Source organism: Alexandromys fortis, unplaced genomic scaffold (assembly GCF_014885135.2).
Source record: "Alexandromys fortis isolate MF-2015 unplaced genomic scaffold, M_Fortis_MF-2015_v1.1 scaffold_201, whole genome shotgun sequence".
In the NCBI taxonomy this organism is placed as follows: domain Eukaryota; kingdom Metazoa; phylum Chordata; class Mammalia; order Rodentia; family Cricetidae; genus Alexandromys; species Alexandromys fortis.
The window spans coordinates 348668-370265 of NW_026068087.1; the positions used below are offsets into that span (position 1 = coordinate 348668).

Sequence of the window (21598 nt, forward strand, 5' to 3'; positions counted from 1 at the left end):
TAGTTTTGAAACCTGGCTCAATGATGGTTCTGTTCTCATCTCTAGCGTGTTGAGAGCGCCCATGCTCCAGGTCTTCCTTGTGATTCATCTCTGCTTCTCTGTGCAAGTCCTGCTTCCGCTCAGATACCACTGTGTTAGAAGCCACAGCCATGCCGAAGTCCGGTGCTCTTTTCCAATGGCTTGTGGTTTCTCCACTTCTTAATGTGTTTAATCTCATTAAGCGGTGGTTGCTAGTTCCTTAGTTTCTTGCTTGCCGTTCTATCGACTGTGTCCCTTGAGTAGGTCAAAATACTGAAAAGCCCAAAATAAGTGATCCCTAACCAAATCCTGGCCGTGTTGCTACACCAGAGGTATCGAATACCACTGCCCTCTTGTTACTCTTGCCAGTTTTGAAGGCACCTAGAGACCTTTGTGGTCATGGAAACACTCCTTCTGTAAGTCCTGCTCACTACGGTCTTCCTTGGATTCAGGCAGAGAAACATGAGGGGCAGAATAATTGCAAGCGGTTCAAAGCAGAGCGTTGCTACTGACCGTGACTCTGCCCTGGGAGAAAGGCCTAATTACAAAGAATAAAGCACAAGTCACATTAGCAGGAAAGACGCTGTTCTGCACACAGATGTAACATCTGCCTCCAAGTGAGGCTTTGGTGTGGAGATGGAGCCCTGCTCTTCCCTTAAGAGGCACAAGTTGAAAGAAGGCGCTTGTATTTTGCTCATGAGAGATATTGCAGCTAAGGTGAAGGTAAAGGCTCATAAGTCCCAAGAAAGTATGAGTAGCTTTCAATCGTGACTTCAATCTCTAAAACAACCCTGACCATCAGAATATGTCCGAAAGCTCCCGTCATGGCAGTGGACAGCAGGGCTTCCCACCTGGTCGCTCTCCAGTACAGCAATTACTAACAAGGACATATTGACAGGATGGATTAGAGAAGCAATGTCAGCACGTCTTTTATTCTTTTCTTATATTGAACTTGAAGAAGGCAAAAAGAAGCCTGTATGTTACAAATACTCTGTGTCCCTCTCTTGACTGCAGCTTAGTATTTCGTGTTGTTAAGGCAGAAAGTGGAAAACCTCATGTGCACGCATCTCTGCGCCTAGAACAGTGATGGGATCAGTTGTTTTCTGTTATCATAATTCTGAGTAATGGGAACAATAGAGCAGATCTAATTCAAACTCAGGTGTAAACTATTTCTAATTAGAAAACTGGTTGTCTAGTTTGTCACACTCTTAAACAGTTTGTGTAATTCCCTGGATTGTGTGCTCTTAGGACCCACACTACCGGTTTCAAAACTTAGCCCTTCCATTTCCTGTTCGGTGTGGCAGAAGCAACTTCAACTGACTACCTCAGTGTTTCAGATCTGCAAACTAGGAAGCATGGATGGAAAATCTTTAGGGCTCTTTGTGCAACACAATTAATATCTTTACATCAAGCTCTTAGAATAAGGCCTACTGCCTACTTGGTATCATGTGTTAAAACTATCATTTTTTGACAAAGGATCTAAGTCTTCAGAAGGCAAGTCTTCAAGAAGCTACATCTAGCCCTCTTCTTCTGGATACATCTCAGATTGGCTGATAAGGTATCAGTAGCCTTTGTGGAGCTCACTGTGGTGCAGATGGAGGGAATGTTATGTATACAGCATGGGCCATAAATGCACATTACTGTGGACTCTGGAACCCGATTGAGAAGAGCGCACTCTCCCTGGTTATTCAGGCATTATCCCCTCTCCAGAACCACAGTCATTTCTTCATCTGGTCACCAAATCCAAAGTGCCAGTGGTTTGGTAACTTCTTATTCTCACTGTTACTTGACATTTAAATCTTTCCTGAATCTTCACCCTGTCTGATCTTTGTGGTTCTGTGCTGAAAAGGCTCTTCTGTTTGACTCTTTCTCCTTTGTGTTCTCTTCCCTTCCTAGCTAGTATCCAAGGTTCTGTGCCACTGTTTCTTTACGTCTAGGGATTTGACAAAAGTAGCAAAAGATTTGTTAGGCTTTTCATAACTTAGACTAGGACCTGACAGCAACGACTCACACAGGAAGTTTTCTTATTTATTTATTTATTTATTTATTTATTTATTTAGTGTACAACATTCTGCTTCCCACACACCAGAAGAGGGCGCCAGATCTCATAGATGGTTGTGAGCCACCATGTGGTTGCTGGGAATTGAACTCAGGACCTCTGGAAGAGCAGTCAGTGCTTTTAACCTCTGAGCCATCTCTCCAGCCACAGGAAGTTTTCATTTGGCCCCTGACCCTTGGTGCTGTTGATGCTGCACTGGTGATCAAGCAGAATGTCGGGTTAGTGTGAAGCTTGGCAAAGGGATTCACCATGGCAGTCATGAGGCAGATAGCGAAGGACTAGGAACCATCCAAAGTGTTTGAAGACCCGCCCCTTCAGCTGTGTTCTGCCTCCTAAGGACTTAGGAGCTTTGGAAAGAGCTGCATCAGATGAGGATCCAGCACACAACACAGGAGCCTGTAGGTTCCAACCGTAGCAGAAGGGCTAATACTTCCACTCTCTCACCTACGGAAAAGGATGTCCTTACAAGTGCAGAAAATGAAAAGATAATAAAACATCCCTTATGGAAGATAGCATAATTATTTTAAGATGAATATGATTAAAGTGTTTTGATGTAGCTAATATATTTATGAATTTGATAAACATTCAGTCTTAATGTAAGTTATATTTATCTGTGGAATATTAAATTGTAGTTCTTTGGGAAATTTGGGTATCCTGACTATTGGTTCAGTTAGAGAACACTTTGTCCTTGTCCCCAGGATAATTTGGACTGTTCCATCGATGCTTTTGCAGGAAAGGCCGTGATGGAATAATGGTGTACAATAATTTAATAGAGGTTTAAACTTTGAAAATAGGTTTGGGTTTGTTTTCTATCTTTGAACAACTTATGTACTCTCCCAAACTTTTGGAAGTTATGCTTGGCTTTTTCACCCCTTTTTAATAAAAAAGAACTTTAAGAGAATTTGGAGGGGCCTGGAGAAATGGGTCAGTGGTTAAGAACATTGACTGTTCTTCCAGAGGACCTGGGTTCAATTCCACACACCCACACAGCAGCTCACAAAAGTCTGTAACTCCAGTCTTAGGAATCCGATGCCCTCTTCTGGCCTCTGTTGACACTAGGTGTGTACATACATGTAGGCAAAATATCCATACATGAAAGTTTAAAAACTGATTTCTAGTCATGAGTGAATAATGGATTAATGGTTATAATTTTATATATGATACCTATTGTTTACCACATTAGATTTCAAAGGTCGTGCTTATAATCATTAGCAAACTCATGAAAAATATAGAAGGAGAGTAAGAATAAAAAGTTATTTTAACCACACGGTAATTTGGCATTTCTCTTTTTACATGTGTTTTGACTTCTACATTTTAAAATCAAAATAAACAATTTCTTAGGTCATTGATAATTTTTTTCAAACATATTTTATCAAAGTGTGAGAGCAAAGTCCCGTCAGCTGGATGAAATTCTTCAGAATAGCTCCGGGTTGTGGTGTACTTCTGGTGGGTATGTGAAGTGGTCTTCAATCCCCACTACTTTAACTAGTGAACAGATAAAGGTTCTTTACCATTTAAATTCCCCCACATCCACCCTAGAGAAATAATTTCCAAGCTGAGTCTTTAGTCCACATCTATGGTAATCATTTTTAAATGTCTTGGTATGAGTAGTCCAACTGAATCCCAAAAGATCACAGAAATGTAATGTTGCCAGTAAAATAAGTGCTTACTAATTTCAACTCTTCTGTATCAATATCAAATATTGAAGCTATTAATCTTAGACAATTGGTAAATGAAAATTGGAATATTCTGTTTCTCTTCTTATTCATAAGGTGAATATTTTTTCAAATATTTAATAGTCAATCCTGCAAACCTGATATTCACTTGTAACTTGTTATTTGAAAGAATGACTTGAACTCTTCAGAATAGCTGTTTGAATACATGACTTTAAAAAAAGGTGTGTCTGTGTGTGTATGTGTATATGTGTGTATCTATGTGTCTATATGTGTATATGTGTGTGTGTCTGTGTCTGTGTATGTGTGTGTGTCTGTGTGTGTCTCGATGTGTGTATCTGTGTGTGTGCGTGTGTGTATGTGTGTGTATATGTGCGTGTGTGAGTGTGTGTGTCTGTTGGGGTCTGAGAGGGTGAGTATGGGTGCCTGGTGAGGGCAGGAGATACTGGATCCCCTAGAGGGGGAGTTGTGGATGTTTGTAAACCACTCCGCAAGAGCAGTATGTGTCCTTAACTGTTGACCCATCTCTCCAATCCCATGGTGTTGTTGAAATATTTTTTTTTCCATTTGGAAGATGGAAACAATTTATGTAATTTTTTCATCTTCACCTTTCTAATTTTTTTCTTGTTTACTAGGATATTTTTTTCCCTCTTAACTGTCTGACTTTGAATCTCTTTCTGGATACATTGCTTGAAATTACTGCCTTCCTGCCTGTTCCAATGGATCTAACCTTGGCTGAGGATTCATAGCTCCTCCTCTCCGCTGTGTTATGTACTCCTCTCTCCCATCCCCATCGCTGTCTGTTGAAACGCAGGTGATTTTCTGTCCCCGGGTTACAGAGCAGGGCTGCTGTCCTCCCGCTCTGGCTCTCCTGGAAGATCAGCTGCACTCAGAGTCCTCGCCCACGTCCTCCCCAGCTACAGCGCTTTTTCTGTTCTTTGTCTTCAGCTTCCATCCTTCACCCTTCACCGTCATGATTCATTTTCACTAAGCTGATCATTTCCTTCAGTCTCGGCGATTCCGCGAATGAAATCTCTCTTCTCTGTCTGGAACTACTTTCCTTCCTTTAAAGTCCTGTTTGCTTTAGCTATGAGTTGAAAGTCATTAGAAGACTATGAAATCATTTTAATGGGTCAAGTCTAATATTATTAATAGAGTGTATTAGGGAATAATAGAAAAGGCAAGAGTACAAATATTATTTCTCAAATCATGTCTGTGCATGTGTGTACATGTGTGTGCACGCGGGCACGTGTGTCTGTGTACTGGTTCAGGAGGTGCAATGTGTGTTTTGTTGGTTGTGAATTAAAAACATCGAAACCCTCTAAGCCATTGTTTAAATAGTCAGTTATTATTATAAATGTCCATTTATCTGTGAGGCCTTTTCTCCTTTTTCTGGGGAAAACCTGTCACTTCCTTCTCTGTGTCTGTACCTACAGCTCTACTTCTTAAAACAATTATTCTTCTGAACTGGAAACAATGTGTCTATGGGAATGTGAGGGAGAAGATGCCATCTTGCACTGAAAAAGGTTTTGTTTTCAAGCCTATTTCTTAAATGTTGCGTAAGCTTCCAGAATGCAGCCGTTTTCCTTATTCGGTGAGATCCTGCCCTTCATCCGGGGGCACTGAGATCCAATGCGGATGTGTGAGGAGGGTTTGGAGAATCCACTCGCTCGTGCACAAACAGATCTATGAGGAAGACAGACTCGTCAAAGCCGGCTTTGATTACTTTGCTTATTGAGAAAATTGTTAAAGCAAATGAAATCTTGTGCTTGAGTGTGTGAGTGCATGGGTGTGTGAGTGAACGAATCAGTGTGTGTGTGTGCTCTATGTGTGTGTGCTCTATGTGTGCATGTGAGTGTGTGTGTGGAAGCCAATGCTCAGCTCTCTTCATTGTCTGACATAGTGTCTCTCCTTGAGCATGGAGCTCACCCAACAGATGGCGTGATGTCGGCTCTGGGGACCTATCAACCTGTTTCTGCCTCCGCAGTGCCGAGATTGCAGACGTAGGCCACCACACCGAGCTTCCACAGGTGCTTATGCAGCAGTAGCGTGGCTTTCACTACAGCATCCAACCTTTAAAATCTGAAAATAGATATTGAAAGCCACGTATCTAAATATTTGTGAAAATAATGAACAATAACTTTTATATCTGGAGTTTGAGTGCATTTAGAAATTTTTCCATAGGAAATCAACTGACAAACTGTAGTGTTATTAATATTTCAATATTTTCCAAAAATAGTAAGTATCAGGGGCAAGAGAGATGGCTGCTTCCTGGCCTTGCAGAAGACTCGTGCTTGACCTGTAGTGTGCCCATTGGGTGCCTCATAACTGCTGTAGCTCCTGCTCCAGGGAGTTCAATACCTCTGGGCTCTGAGGGCACTGGCATTCGTGGGCTCACGTGGGTGTGTCTGTGTGCACTCAAGTGTGTACGTGCGTGCGCGCATGAACATACACACATACACAATCATAAAATAAACGTTAACAGAAGTAAACATCAACTATGCTACTCCAGCACTGTAGAAAACTCTTCATTATTGTACCTCAGAGTAGACTGGGCCTTCGTGGGTCCTGTCTTCTACTGAAGCAGGGAACTGCACCCTGGCTTCTCCCTCTTAGGAGCACTTAAGGGCCTAATTAGGAACACGTGCCCTCCTAGCCGCACCGAGTCCTGTCGTGCAGAAGTGGCACATTTTCATCTAGAAATTCAGTCAAACGCCAGTGAAATGATCACGTTTCAGAATGTGCAACCATTGCTTTAACATAGATCTGGGTTTCAATCAAAATCCAATCAGCTAATTGAGCAGATGGACCAAAGGTTTTCACCTGATAATAGTCTCGGTTTCCTTAGCTACAAATTGTGAACACAGGTGAATATCCACTTATACTCACCTATAATATCCATTTATACTCACCTATAATATCCACTTATACTCACCTATAATATCCACTTATTGTCACCTATATTCACAATTTATTCACCTATAGAGTTGGAGTAAATGCATATTTTCACATAAGACACATAATTTCAAGTCATCTGTGGGTATGACAATATTAGAAAGACTAACAACTGTAAAACATCGTCCCTGGCACATAGTGTCCTTCAAAATGGCCAATACGCACAGTGTTGCTAGAACTCAGGAAAAATGAACTATTTCACTGCCCTGCGGACTAATTCTATCCCCGGTCATTTTAGCTATGAGTGAAATCCAAGGTCCCTGGCCTTGGCCTGGTCTTCAGACAGAGGATGCAGCCATGTCTGAACTTCAGAACTCCAGGCAGGCCTCAAGTTTTGTCTTTCTGGCTATGCCTCAGGGAACAAGAGGGTTTCCTTACTAAATGATGGTGCCTTTTGTCTTGTTCATCCCACATTGTTATTCAATGTTTTTAAAAAACCTGATGATGCTGCCTCCCTCAGAAAGGCCACATCAAAAGGTAGAGTTCACCAAAAATAATACACACTTTTTCCAAAGACACAAACAGTTCCTTGAAGAGGATGTCATGCCGTAATTTATTTTGTGAATTCTGTAAACCACAGAACATTTACTTAAAGCCAAGTCTGACCTTTCTTTTTCCTTCTTTTTCTGTCTACAAAGTCCTCTCTTTAAGAAAAAATATAAAGGCAAACATTCTTGTGCACGCACACGTGTGTGTGTGTGTGTGTGTGTGTGTGTGTGTGTGTGTGAGAGAGAGAGAGAGAGAGAGAGAGAGAGAGAGAGAGAGAGAGAGATTTTATTGGAATCTTGAGTTAGCCCGGACCTTTGGCTTCATGTAATAATATTTTATGGAATGCAATCGCTTGTGGAAAGACCAAAGAGAGACCCATTTGAAACTTTACAAAAATGATTGTTCTGTGCTGTTGTCTGGTGATGGGAAAAGCAATAAGTGTGCTAAGCCCCTCAATACATCCCCCAAAAGCGGAGAAATCCTATGACCAATTGGATGGTAGTAAAGTCTCTGTAGGAATAATTTTTTAGATAAAGAAAGTCATAACAAGAACTGGGCACATGATTAAGTTTCCCAAGTTCCCTCGTCACAGTCATCTTACTGTCCCGCTGTAAGGAAATCTGCCGTGGTAGACAGTTTTCCTGCTATGAGCCCATTTCAATAAACAAACATCAGATTTTTTACATTTTCTGAACAGTACTCTGCTATTTCAGTTAAGAAGTTTTTACTGTCTTTTCTGTTTTACTTTCAGTTCATTACAGCTGGGTTTTACAGCCACCATGTTGCTAGAAAAATGAAAATAAACTAAGATTTGCAAAGATACATGTCACTGGAGCTTGTTCTGCCCATGTCACGTGGATTCTGTTCTTCCCCATGTCACATGGACTCTGTTCTGTCCATGTTATGTGTACTCTGTTCTGTCGATGTCACGTGGACTCTGTTCTTCCCATGTCACGTGGACTCTGTTCTGTCCATGTTATGTGTACTCTGTTCTGTCCATGTCACGTGGACTCTGTTCTTCCCATGTCACGTGGACTCTGTTCTGCCCATGTCACGTGGATTCTGTTCTTCCCCATGTCACATGGACTCTGTTCTGTCCATGTTATGTGGACTCTGTTCTGCCCATGTTACGTGGACTCTGTTCTGCCCATGTCACATGGACTCTGTTCTGTCCATGTCATATGGACTCTGTTTTGTCCATTTCACGTGGACTCTGTTTTTCCCATATCACGTGGACTCTGTTCTGCCCGTGTCACGTGGACTCTGTTCTGCCCATGTCATGTGGATTCTGTTCTTCCCATGTCACGTGGACTCTGTTCTGCCCATGTCATGTGGACTCTTTTTTTCTCTCACATACTAATTATATTTTCTCTTGTTTGTATCTTTGGTGTTTATTTAAGGAAATAAAGTTGAAATTTTTGTTTTGATTTCTGTATATATTTTTCTAGAAGCATCTTACATTTTTCATGCTCTGTAAGAATAAATCTTGAGGCTGGAGGATAGCTCAGTGGTCACGTGCACTAGCTATTCTTTCAGAGGATCGTGGTCCAGTTCCCAGCACCTACACAGTGGTTCAGAACCATCTGTAATTCCAGCTATACAGCTGTAAACCCTTTAAAAGCACTGGGCATATATAATACCCAGACATAACACCCATCCACAAGCAATAAAGAAATAAATAACTTATCTTAAAAAAAAAAACAAGGACTTGAGCTAACAATGGTTAGGACCTTTGGCCCTCACATATCATGCTTTTTGGCTGTGACTGAAGACTCAAGCTGTTTCTAAGTTAAAGATTGAGTAAGAACACAGAATGGACCCCATTCCTTTCCAGTCTTGGCCTTTACAGATTTGAAAAATTGGCTTAGAAATGCTTGTAGAACTATTTGTGTAAGATAGTCTGTAAGTTACTATCTATTTGTGTAAGATCATCTATAAGTTACTATCTGTTTGTGTAAGATAGTCTATAGTTACTATCTGTTTGTGTAAGATCATCTATAAGTTACTATTTGTGTAAGATAATCTATAAGTTACTATCTATTTGTGTGAGATAATCTATATGTTACTATCTATTTGTGTAAGATCGTCTATAAGTTATTATCTATTTGTGTAAAATTGTCTATAAGTTACTATTTGTGTAAGATCATTTATAAGTTACTACTGTGACGTGTCCTGCCCAAGGAGGTTGAGGAGGCAAGAAACTTCAGCTGAGATAAGTGGAAAAAAAGAAACCCAAACACGACAGAAGGAGTTTCATTTGAGATTTTGTTCAGTGATTAATTGCTGAATGTTCCCCATGTGTTAAATGGGCTTCTGGCTACTGGGAATTTGTCTGTGATGAACTAGATGTTGCAGTGAGTAGATATAAACCATGAGCATCATAGTAAACAACTAAGCAGGTGTGTCCTTGGGCAGGTGAGTGGCGTGAAGGGAGCAGGAAGACAGAGCATCCGCTCTTAGAGCCGAGCGAGTCAGCACCATTTGCTATCCTCACTGTGGTGTGCAGACTCCCGGCTCTTCATAGTGAGCAACTTCATTATCGTTGTATGGACAGATAGATGAAAAAGACAGCAAGACTTGTATCCAGTGGGATACTATTTCATCTTTATAAAGAAATCTGGGGTCCTGAAACCATGACTCGTTGGGTAAAGCACTTTCTGCTCAAGTCTGAAGACCCAAGTTCAAATCTCTAGAACCCATGTAAAAGGCACAGTACTAGAACCTGTAATTCTGATATTTTTACCAAGAGATGGGAGGTGGATAAAAAAGCAATCCTTGGAAGATTGTGGACTGTTTGTCCTCATGTATGGAATAGAGAAACAGCAAACACTCTTGACTCTAGAATGTGGAAGGTGAAACCTGACTTCAGCAGTTGCTCTTTGACCTCCACGTTTGCCTCATGCCACGCCCTTGTATAAAAACACGGGAACTCAAGGAACCAATACTAAGTGTAATAAACAAGCCACAGAAGGACAGATTTGCAGACTTTTTACTTAGAAGGAGTAGCTGAGGCAGTCTAATAATAACGGGATCTATAACGGTGAATGTCCAGCTGCAGGAATAGTGCCGTATGCTCCAGTTCTCATAGTGGAGGGTGAACTCTGTAGTAACTGTCCTTGCCATGGTGGAAACAAGGAAAGAAGAACGGAAGGGAGGGAAGAAGGGGGACAGGAAGGGAGGGAGGAAGGGAGGGAGGGAAGGAAGGAGGGAGGGAGGTGTAGCAGGAAGCCTTGACCAAGGCTGAAAGCTTTACATCAAAGCTGTTGCTGGATTCATAGACAGGAAAGTAGAATGCTGGTCACAAAATGATTGGAGGATGGGAATTAATTATTGTTTGACTCATGCAGAGTTTGCTTAGGAACAAAAACTGTTCAGGAGCTGAATGGTCATTGCATAGCAGTTATTGTATTTAATGCCCATGCCCTTTAGAACTGTCAGTTTTATGATACATGCAAATTACCACAAGACTATTTGGGTTGTGAAAACACTCCCTTGGCCTGAGTGAGTCAGGCGTACTTGTGACTAAAGTCCTGGCAAAGAATGGGAAGACAGGCAAGGATGTGTTGCCCAGCCTCACTGTCCGGGACTTGTAGGTCGTTCAGAACGTATTTGTCCTGAGGGAGGTGATGGGGCTCTGATAAAATATGCTGCTGTGCTCTGCCGCTGTCCACCAGAGGCAAAGATGATGGTGACACTGTCTAGGGAGAGAGCATTGGTCCTGTGGGGAGAGTTAGTTTCTGGTGCATTTTCAAAGTGTAGACAATGATATATTTTGATGTGTTAATTATGGGGGAGAGAGTGAAAAAGAGTTGCCAAAGATAGAAAATTAAGTTAAAAGAGCTAGCATGAGTGTATAAGTTGAAAGAAGAAAGAAATCATGCATGTGTATATATGTGCTAGTACACATAACTGTGTGTTTGTGTGCTGGAAGTTAGGTTAAAACATGCTTGATTGTGGAGGGCAGTTGGGATGTGATTGATGGGGGTCTTGGGAATATGTATATGTGTGCACTGGGTGTCTGTGTGTATTTGGGGCATGTGTTCTGTGGGTATCTGTTTTGAATTGGTGTATTGAGTACATATACAAGAGTATGTATTGCAAAAAGAATGTGTTAAGCATATGTATGCGTAAGAATTGTTGGGTGTGGGGTACATGTGTTGAGTGTATGCACAGAGTAGAGGGTAAATATGGGTGTATTGGGGTGGGTCTCCATTATGTGTTTAGGGAGGTGTGTGTGTGTGTGTGTGTGTGTGTTGTGGGGTGTATTTGGGATGTGTGAGGTGGTTGCACACGGAGATGCAAGATGAAGACAGAAAGACAGGACAGAAGTCAGGGCTTGTGTAACTGATTGTGAACACAAACCATCTGGTGTGCGCAGTGACCTCAGCACAGATTCCCTAAGAGATGCCCTTGGGCACTTCCACAGTGGTCCAGAGGTGACAGAGATGTTGGGCATGTCCCAGGCAACTGTCTGGATGTGCAACAGTGCTGTTTGCCAGTCCAAGTGTGGCCTGTCATGAGTAGATCTCCTGCGGAATGTTGTTCTTGCACTTTTGTAGAAGTACAGGTGTGTGAAGGGCAATGCGCATGACATCATGTGTGCTTTGTTTTGTCGGGAAAGGATCATAAAAGAAAAGAACCCGTGACCCCATTTGGAAATGTTTAATTTGTAATCTGATGCCTTGAAGCCATGACCAACAATTACACATACAAAAAATGTCGACATGACTCTTCACCTATAATTCACGTATGTATGAATATAATAGGCCATCTTCAGTCACATAGGAGATAGAACCCATTGTTTGAGGTGACATCAGTGAGAACTTGGCACAGTCCTCTCCAGTCTTAAGAGTTTTCTCGTTTATCGAGACTTAGCTTCAAAGTGCTGCATGGCCGCCAGCGCTCCACCTGCCCTGGCGTCATTACCAGGTATGCGACTGACCGTACCCAACAGACTTCCACTGTTGTCACTGTGTGTCAGCCGCAGCAGCATCCAGTGCATTCAGGGCGGTATGGCGATGGACTGCTTGACCGCTCATAAACTCCTTCTCAGTTAAGACGTGAAGTCTATGAAGTAAGAGGTCAGGACTGTCTGTGAACCTGCCTGATAGATGGCCGGTAATATCGTGTTTCGTAGGAGAAGCGGACGGATGGAAACTGGCAGGCATTCCTGCCACCGCTCGCTCACTCTCCAGCTTCTGAAGAGTGCATTGTTAGTAGAGGAGACACAGACCACTGGAGAAAGCCGAGAAGAGAGCCCCATTGGGGAAATCTTTCCAGGAGAGTTGAAGAGATGGATTCAGAACATACAGGAGATACAACCATGACTGTGTCGTGAGACACCGCCACATTCTTCCTGAGGAGCAGGCAGAGCCCGGGATCTGTTTGCTTTCTGCTCTCTCTGCCATTGTTACCCTTAGTCCATGCTCAGCACACCCCCACTCTCCTTCCCTTCCTCCATGTCCACATCTATGCTCTCTTCCTTGTTCTAGTTTTTATTTGTTGTTTATCGTCAACCTTCTTCACTGATGTCTGCACCCATTCTTCATTTCTGCTGGGATTTATTCCTGATGTTTTTTCCCTTTTGGTTACTGTCTCGTGTATCTGAGCACATTGTGTATGTTTGAGGCTTAATGTATAGTAAGTACTACAAAGACATGAATTTTTTTTCTATACTCTTGGGTCTTCTCATGAGTCAGGAAATTCTCTTGTTTTCCATTGATAATTAAGAAGACAGGACATAGTGTCAGTTTTCCTAATGAGTATGTAAATGTCAATTGAGAGTCGGAATCAACTAGTTCTTTAACCCCTCTTCACTCTACTTGGGATTAACCTTCTGGAAGGGGGCTTAGTGGTAGCTGAATGCCCTGAGCACAAAACAAAGAGAATTGTATTTGGAGGCCACCAACATCACAGGAAAATTTGGGCTTTGTGCACACCTACTTGTCAGTAAGGAAGAGAGGATTCTGCTAAGCCTAGTTGTTAGCAGGAAAAAGGCAGTTAGGATGTGTGGACATCTACTGTTTTTTGTTGATCACATTTTTTTAATGTCTTCTTTTCAGTCCTACCTGTCCCTTCCACTGTGTCTATTTCCTTACTGAGGGCTTCCTAGGGCCAAATATCTCTTCTCTACTTCCTTATATATCAAGTTCTTCGTAGCAGCTTCCTTTTCTAGTTCATTTCCTAATCTGTTCCCAAATTTTCACTGCTCAAAATTTGTTTAAAAGTCTGTTTGGTAGGGCTGGAGAGATGGCTCAGTAGTTAAGAGCACTGGCTGCTCTTCCACAGGACCAGTGTTGCCAGCGTCTGTTTGGTGGCCCACAACCATATGTAACTCAAGTTTCACCTTTTGTCGTCTTTAGGTTCTACACACTTGTGGAACACACAAACTCATGCATGTACACATATTCATAAGTAAAATAAATGAACAAGTAATTTTAGAACGAAAAAAATAAAAGTCTTTTGCTGATAGCATTCCCATTGTTGAGTTGCTAATTTTTCTTTTCGGATACTTTCTATTTTGAAGAATATTGGAGGAGTTTCAGGAGCTTTTACAATAGTAAAGGTTCTGTGGGTATCTCTGTGTCCCTGGTGTGAAAAATGCACAGAATCTGCACATCTCGCTTCCTTCATTTCTTTTTCATCTTATTCAAATGGTGATTTTCTCTTTCCTTAAATACTTGAATTCCTGGACATTTGTTAGTTGATAGTTTACTCTGTAGGAAGAGCGGTTTCCTCTCTGTTCGACTATATCTCTGTTATGCTATGAACTCGTGACTACTTCTATGGTTTGCTATAATCCACCACTAGTCTTACTTCTTGTGTTTCTGGAATTGTTACAGCTCCAGCCTCCCCAGGCTTTTCTGCTTTAGTCCGTCTTCCCCTAGGCACATTTCCATCCCTTCTGACAATTTCCTTGCCTCCATACAGTACTCCTGAGCTGCTTCTTTTTTCCAGTGATAATGTCCTAGAGTCAATCACTTTTCAAGAACCTCTGTATACTTTTATTGGAGATTGACAATGGAAATGACAGGTTTTCGCTATTGGGGTGTCATTGTTATTAGGAAGTGTATGATAACCCAAGCAAACATGCATGTTTTGCTTTTCTCCTTAACAACAAACCCCATGAATGCCTCTGAGGAATTTATTCAAGAAAAATTATACTGCTTTTTTAACTTAATATTTTCATAACAGTCTTTTGGTCTTTTATACATGGTCTTAGTCCATTTTGTGTGGCTGTAACAGATAGATGATTGGTATAGAATATAGATTTATTTGGAAAATGGTTATGAAGCTACAAAGTTGGGAACTGTGACTCTGGTGTCTGATATGGGTCACCATACTGAGCAATAACATGGTGGAAGGACAAACAGGCAGAGCACAGAGAAGACCCTTGACAGACTCATCCTTGCCACTCCCAGAACAATGGCAGCGGTCCACACTCTAGCAATGGTAGTTAATTTCAAAATGAGTCTTGGAAAAGAGACTCGGCTGTAGTGGGCATTCTAGACCCATGCCAATATAAATAGAAGAGCTTGAAGATGAAGGTGATGTCTCTTTAAAAGTTTCCAAATACGGGGCTGGAGGAATGGCTCAGCAGTTGAGAGCACCAGCGGCTGCTTCGTTCTATTCCCTGCAGGGTTGTAGTGACTCACAATCATCTATAACCATCTGATCCCATGGGATCCAATGCCCTCTTCTGGCCTCTGTGGCCATGAGACATGCCATGATACCCAGACATATTTTCTGGCAAAGCGCTTGCACACACAGATTTTTTTAATTTACCAATATAATGATATTTGGGGAATATTAGTTCTATCTGTTTATGAGATGTAGGCAAGGAAGAATTTGTATCAACAGTATGAAAATCACTAAGATCTAGTTTGGAATTGAACAATCTTTAGCCTTGGCAGTGTTGGCAACAAAGTAGGCAATGTGTGTTAGTTGGAGTCAATGAACAAAACATCACCAATGTTACTATTCATAAGCAGTTGCTGCCATGTAGTTCTCCAGTTTAACAAAAAATTTGTAGAATAATTTATATCAGAACATCACACAAACTTTCTATAATCACACATAGCTAGTTCATTGGGCAGACAGTTGCCATCTGGACAAAATTCTAATAATTCTAATAGTAAAGGCTGAGGGTTGCTCTCAAGAGGAACCAGAGTTTTAAGAATGTATGCTTTCAATGAAAGATTCTAGTAGATACTGTCGTATCCTAGTTCCCTTTCTTTTGCTGTGACGAACACCATGACCAACGCAGCGTGGGGAGAGAAGGCTTTATTTCATCTTGTGCTCTGTCTGCCGTCCTCCCTTGAGGAAAGCCACGGCAGGAACCGGAAGGCAGGCTTGCTGACTCTTTGAGTAGCATGCCCTCTTGCCCAGTGAGCAGAAACCATTGAAGAATGCTGCTTGCTGGATGGATTGCTCAACCCCAGGACCATTTATTTGCCTAGGGATGGTGCCATCCATAAGGGACTGGGCTATTCCACTTTAACTAATAATCAAGACAATCCCCCCCCCCCCCCACAGACATGCCCATAGGCCAATCTGCTCTAGGAAATCCCTCGGTCAAGGGATTTTCTCTCAGGTGACCCCAGGCTGTGGCAAGCTTGTATCTAAAGCTTCTGGGATGTGTGGTAGATTCCCCCCCCCCTAAGTTCTGATTGTGTTATTATTTGTGGAATGAATCCACCTGCATCGGATTGAGTTCCCTGAGACGAAGTGTGACTGAAAACCTCTTGTTTGTGAGTTCAGAAATGATTGGCACACCGAATGTGTTGATTGGCTTACAGATAAACTAGACCAGTTTGCTAAGAAAGTGTGTACTACCCGCCAAAATAAAGGGAGAATCTTGGGAAAATATTCTGAATTCTTTGAGAGAGTAGCCCAATGTCTCAGTAACACATGGTCTTTTCATTCATGACCATCAGTGAATGATTAGACATGATGCTTCTACAAAAACAATGTCAGAGGTGATAATATTGAAGGAAAGAATCTTATGAATCTCTTCAGAGTTGGATCCATACTAAATATTCATAACATTATTGAATAAAAACATAAATAATCTATACATAGTGGGTTGTATTCTATTTCTCTCAGTTTCACTAGTGACTAGTTAGGCTCGGTAGTTTTCCAGTTGCTGGCGGGATGACTGGAAATCTGATGTGTGCATATGTTTGGAGGCACACGGGCTGGCGTTTTATGCTAGCAGAGGAGGTGTGAGAAAAAGTGTTGAGCTGATTTATCTCTCTAGATAAGTTTCATTTAGCTATTTTCTAATTTCAACTAACTAATGTACAGCATTCGGTCAAAATTTCTTTACATAAAGGTAAGTGATCATTGTTGAAAGTCTAAATTGTTTTTCTTAAAAAGCCAAAGAGCTAATTAGTTTTCTCTTGAAGGATTAGTCCTGGAACACTTGCTTCAGTTCCTCCACACAGACAGAAGTCTTCCTAGTAAACTTCATAATAGTGTGCTGTTTCCTCGTCTGATTAAATAAGTCTTTGGTATTTGAATTTTTATGATGGCACTCTGAGCTTGAAGCTCTCGTAAACTTTTTTCCTGAGGTCCTGCAGTCATTTTCTCTCAAAACTAACAGTGATGGGAAGGTTCAGAGCCCTGAGGAGGCTGAGAGGTGACTGCTCATGTGTCTAAGTGGGGCCAGCAGGGGCTGCTGCCAGGGACAAGGCTGCCACATTCCAGCTGTGTCTGGCCTTGGACTCCCTTAACATCATGATCTGGATTCTATTAAGGGAATTCTATGTTTTTCCTCTGCAAGAGTCACCCCCTACCATGACAAATATTTTTAAATATATATATTTTTTTTAAAGTTGGGAAAGCAAACTTTTTCCCAAAAGAAATTTATAGTTCAAATTTATACCAATTTCTTCTTAACTAGAGCAAGCTAGTTTCTCCCTAAAGCTTCGGTTTTCCCGTAAAACATTGCTCTCCTCTGGAAGAAGCGGGCTTTCGTTTTTATAGGCCAGGGGATGAAGCAGCACACAGATGTGTCTGTGCTGGCACAGGCTGCAGAATGTACCTGGGGAGCATGGGGTGTGCAGTCTGGAGGGGGAAAGATGAAAGGGAAAAGACTGTATTGGGATGCTCACATATGAAGGAAATGCTAAGCTTTTGATCCAGCTAGCGTTTCCTTCTCCTTCTTTCCCTGGGAAGTGACTGAGGCTGTGCCAAGTCATTTTCACAAAGCCGTTTTTACAGGTACCCAGCTTTCCCATGAGTGACTGTTGCCTTTTCACCGTACAGGACCGTCGTGATGCCCGTGGCCAAAGAGTTTGATCCAGACATGGTCCTGGTGTCTGCAGGATTTGATGCGTTGGAAGGCCACACCCCTCCCCTAGGAGGTTACAAAGTGACAGCAAAATGCAAGTATCTCTTCCAAGATGTCATGAAATGCTATGACGTCATAGACCATTTTGTCCTTTACGATATACGATACCTTTTACATGAGTTCTGTAAACACTGGGGAGATGTTTGAAAATGATTGGCGTGGTATTTACTGCTCTGTCAGTTTTGTGTCTCTGTAGAAAATTTCATTGAACAAAAGCAAAATGATTTCCTATGGTAGACTTGGTAGACATGTCAGAAACTTCCTGCATTTCAGGAGTCTTAGTTTTCATTTAAAGAGTACAGCAGTATGGCTTCTGTCTATGATCTAATAGGTGATCTGAGAAGTCATAAGTCTAGGGAAACTACTGGGTCTTTTGAACGGAGAACGTAGCTGTGATTTTTTATTCCATTGTACAGGGAATAGAAATAGCTATTTGGCAATAATGTCGTGTACTCCCAGGTTCAAATACAGACTTAATTGTGCTACAGCATTCCTGAGGGTCCCTGAGGCCTATGCTGGTCTTCTGTTGGGTTGCAAGGACGCACTTTCTGGCTGTGTTCCACAGCAGCCAGCTTCCCAGCAGAGAAGTGAATTTTGTGTTTTATTGTGTTTGAAGAATCTGACTCCATGGAGTTGAGCTAGATGGGAACTTTCTTTAAGAACAATTTCCTTACTCTGTGCAGGAAAGCGAAGCATGTGTGCAGTGCATACATGTAAATATGCATTGGCATCGTGTGCGCCTACTAAACAAGACAAGACTGTAGAACTACAGAGGACGGCATCCGGTATTATAGGCTTTGGGGGAGCTGAGAGCAAACAGATTCCAGCGGTTTTAAGTGGGAGAGATGAGTTTGGAACGCGTTTGCTATATTAATTTGAAAAGAACCAAGAAACAGCTTTGTGCCAACCTTTGTTTGTCGTTGGCTGCTGTTGTGAGAACATTTCTGCGCTCTAATTGTTCCAGTAACATTGTTAGGTAGTGGCTATTTTTAACAGTTATTATTTACCCAGTGTTCTTGGTGCCTTGTTGTCTATCGAAAACATATTAGAGCCGGCAACTCCACATACACAACAAAAACTAGATAATGCATACTGTGAAAAGTGGAATACAGAGGCATTTTCTTGTATTAAATATCTTTGTGATCCTTCTGGTGATGCTGCTTATGGAACTCACCTCAAGTAGAAATCTGTCCTTCTATTGCGGCTAAATCTCACTGGAGTCAAGGCTGGTGACTCGTTTACTTTAAATAAAGAAAAGTAAAGTTTTACACCAAAACAAAGGAAAACCTAAATGATATAAACCCCATGAGGAGAAAGACAGAAGCCTGGGAAAAGTGGCCTTTTTCATGAAATTCACCCATCTCCTTCAGGAGCTGGAGGACGCCGTCTTTGAGTCTTTCCCCTTGCCCAGAGGTGGAGGTTTAACTTCTCCTTCTCTCCAAGGGAAAAGGGACTAACCATTGTGCTAAATCTTGGACAAATGAGTTTCAAATCTCAAATGTCACATTGCAAAGTAGAATCACAAACAGTAGCGATGTGGTCTCTTTTGCTTATAGATACTAGAAACATTGTGTCTAACACTTTTGCTCCAGCACTGCCGGTCAGCTTTCCCATGACGTAACAAATTAGCTGAGATAGTCGGCTTACACCCCAGGGAAGGGTTGTTTCTGCCAGCAGCTTTTGAGTTTATCACCGGTGGGCCTGTTTTGGTGAGAAGTGAGTGGCAGAATACAATTGTTTATCTCATGGGTAGGTGGGAAGACAAGAAGGGAAGGCACTAGAATTCTCTACTAAAGCCCCTCTTCAATGACCGGAAAACATCCTACTAGGCCCACCTCTTAAATTTCTTTCCTACACCACCATGTTCATCCTGAGCACCCAGCTGCCAATTTGGTGGCCTCAGACCCCAGTTCTTTCTAACAGAATGCAAGGGAATCTCCAACGTTTCAAATCTACTAATACAGCAATATTTTATTTATATCTTAATAAATAAAGCTTGTCTAAAATCAGAAGGGTAAAGCTAAATCAGTAGAGGCCAGGCAGTGGTGTCACACACCTTTAATCCCAGGATTTGGGAGACAGAGGCAGATGGATCTCTGTGAATTCAAAGCCATTGTGAGCTACACAAGATCAGTGCAGAAATAAATTCAGGTGGTTTTAATCCCAGCACTAGAGGGAATATCAAATGGGAGGAGATAGAAGCTCTGGCTATTTAGTCTGTGGTGGCCCAGCCTTGGTAGAGGTAAGACTTCTCTAATGGATTGGCCGCTTTGCTTTTCTGATTTTCAGGTTGAACCCCAGTATCTGACTCTAGGTTTTTCTTATTTGTGCTACATACTAGCATATTTGTATTTATATAAGGGATATTTTATTGCTTCCTGCCCCCAAATAAATCTGACTGTAGAGCAGTCTCACTGTCCCTTCATATATTCCCAGTCCCTGCTCATCTCTCTCTTCTTGGATTTACTGTCCAACAGAAGCTGCCATGCAGGAGGCTACCAGGTACTAGTGATGGCTCTTTGGTCAGCTCTTGGCCACTCAATCAGGAAGGTTCATAATGAGGGGAGAGGATCTAGAATGTGAAATACAGGAGAGGCTGTTTAGAACAGGTCACAGATTTTGTAACTAGGAGTGTGATTAAAGTGTTTATGGATTTGTATTTAGGTGAAATGGCGTGAGCTATGTACTGGATTTCTCTTCACTGAGGGGAAAAAACATGCCACCACATACAAAAGTATAGAGATTAGAATGTGCCCTTAGTGGGTCACATTGGGGTCAAGACCACAAATACTATCTGTGATAACATGGACACCAGCAACCACATCACCATTTCAGGGAGCCTTCGGAATGCTGGCAACAGTTTCTCACCGTGGATGTCACCACCCTAACCGGGCAGGATCTGGGATTGCTGCACAGCCTTCCGGAGACTCCCAGGTGGCTCTTGTCTGGCTTGCACCAAGCAGAGGCATTCTCTTCCATTTGACAGACAGGCGATTAGAATTGAGATCTCAGTGCTCTATGCCAGAAGTCGTCCTGCCAGGGTGCAGAGTCCCAACACAAAGTTGAAAATGGGGTACAAATCTAAAGTAAATTGTAACTAAACTATATGAAAACAAATGTTCTGCTAAACTTTTTCAATTTTAGCTAAACTCATTCTTGTTCCAAGTCAAACACTGGATGATTTGATCTGAGAGCGATTTGAGGGTACTGTCATTTCAGACATCTGAAAATTTATTTCCTTGGCACATCACATTGAGTTTTTACAGTACTTTATTTTATATTTTCGAAAGGAAAGGAAGGATCAAGTCAAAACAACAATGGATTTTGTTCATTTTAAACATCTAAATAGCTGTCTGACATTAAAGGAAGAAAGGAAGGCTGTTTCTGAGACAAGAATTTCAGCCTAAACACAGAGGTGACTTTAAATAAAGACAATTCTTGGCGTGGCTTTCTTCTCTCCTCTCATCCTGTTTTTGTCTTAGCTACAAAACTACAACATAAATGTTGGGTTTTGTTTGTGCTAAAGTTGAAAACAATTTTAATGGAGTTTTAGAAATATTTGCTTAGAATTTCTTCTTTAAATTCAGGGCCAAGATTAAGTTCCAACCTAAATGTAGGCTTCTCTCCCTTAAGCCCAGAACCATGACCTTGAAAGCATCCATTCCCCTTACTAAAGATTCTGGTTCGTATCCGGTTGTCTTCATGTTATAGTTTAAGAAGATAGCCATGGCAGCAGTGCCATGTTCAAGAGTGAAACTGGCTTTTCCCCTCCCAGAGTTCCCAGTTTTGTGGTGGTATCACCTCAGGAGAGCAAAGGCTCTTTATTTATTTATTTATTTATTTATTTATTTATTTATTTTTATTTATTTATTTTTTTGGTTTTTCGAGACAGGGTTTCTCTGTGGCTTTGGAGCCTGTCCTGGAACTAGCTCTGTAGACCAGGCTGGTCTCGAACTCACAGAGATCTGCCTGCCTCTGCCTCCCGAGTGCTGGGATTAAAGGCGTGCACCACCATCGCCCGGCTGCAAAGGCTCTTTAGTTCCAGCTTAG

At 41.8% G+C, this 21598-nt stretch overlaps 1 protein-coding gene across 1 annotated transcript in view; it reads left to right on the forward strand.

Annotated features, from left to right (window-relative positions):
• Positions 1-17695, forward strand: part of LOC126488687 (histone deacetylase 9-like) — a 79365-nt gene extending 61670 nt beyond the window's left edge. Inside the window, exon 7 of the mRNA XM_050122335.1 lies at positions 17464-17695. Coding sequence (XP_049978292.1) covers positions 17464-17695 — 232 coding nt within the window. The remainder of the gene's footprint in view (positions 1-17463) is intronic.
• Positions 17696-21598: the final 3903 nt, after the last annotated feature.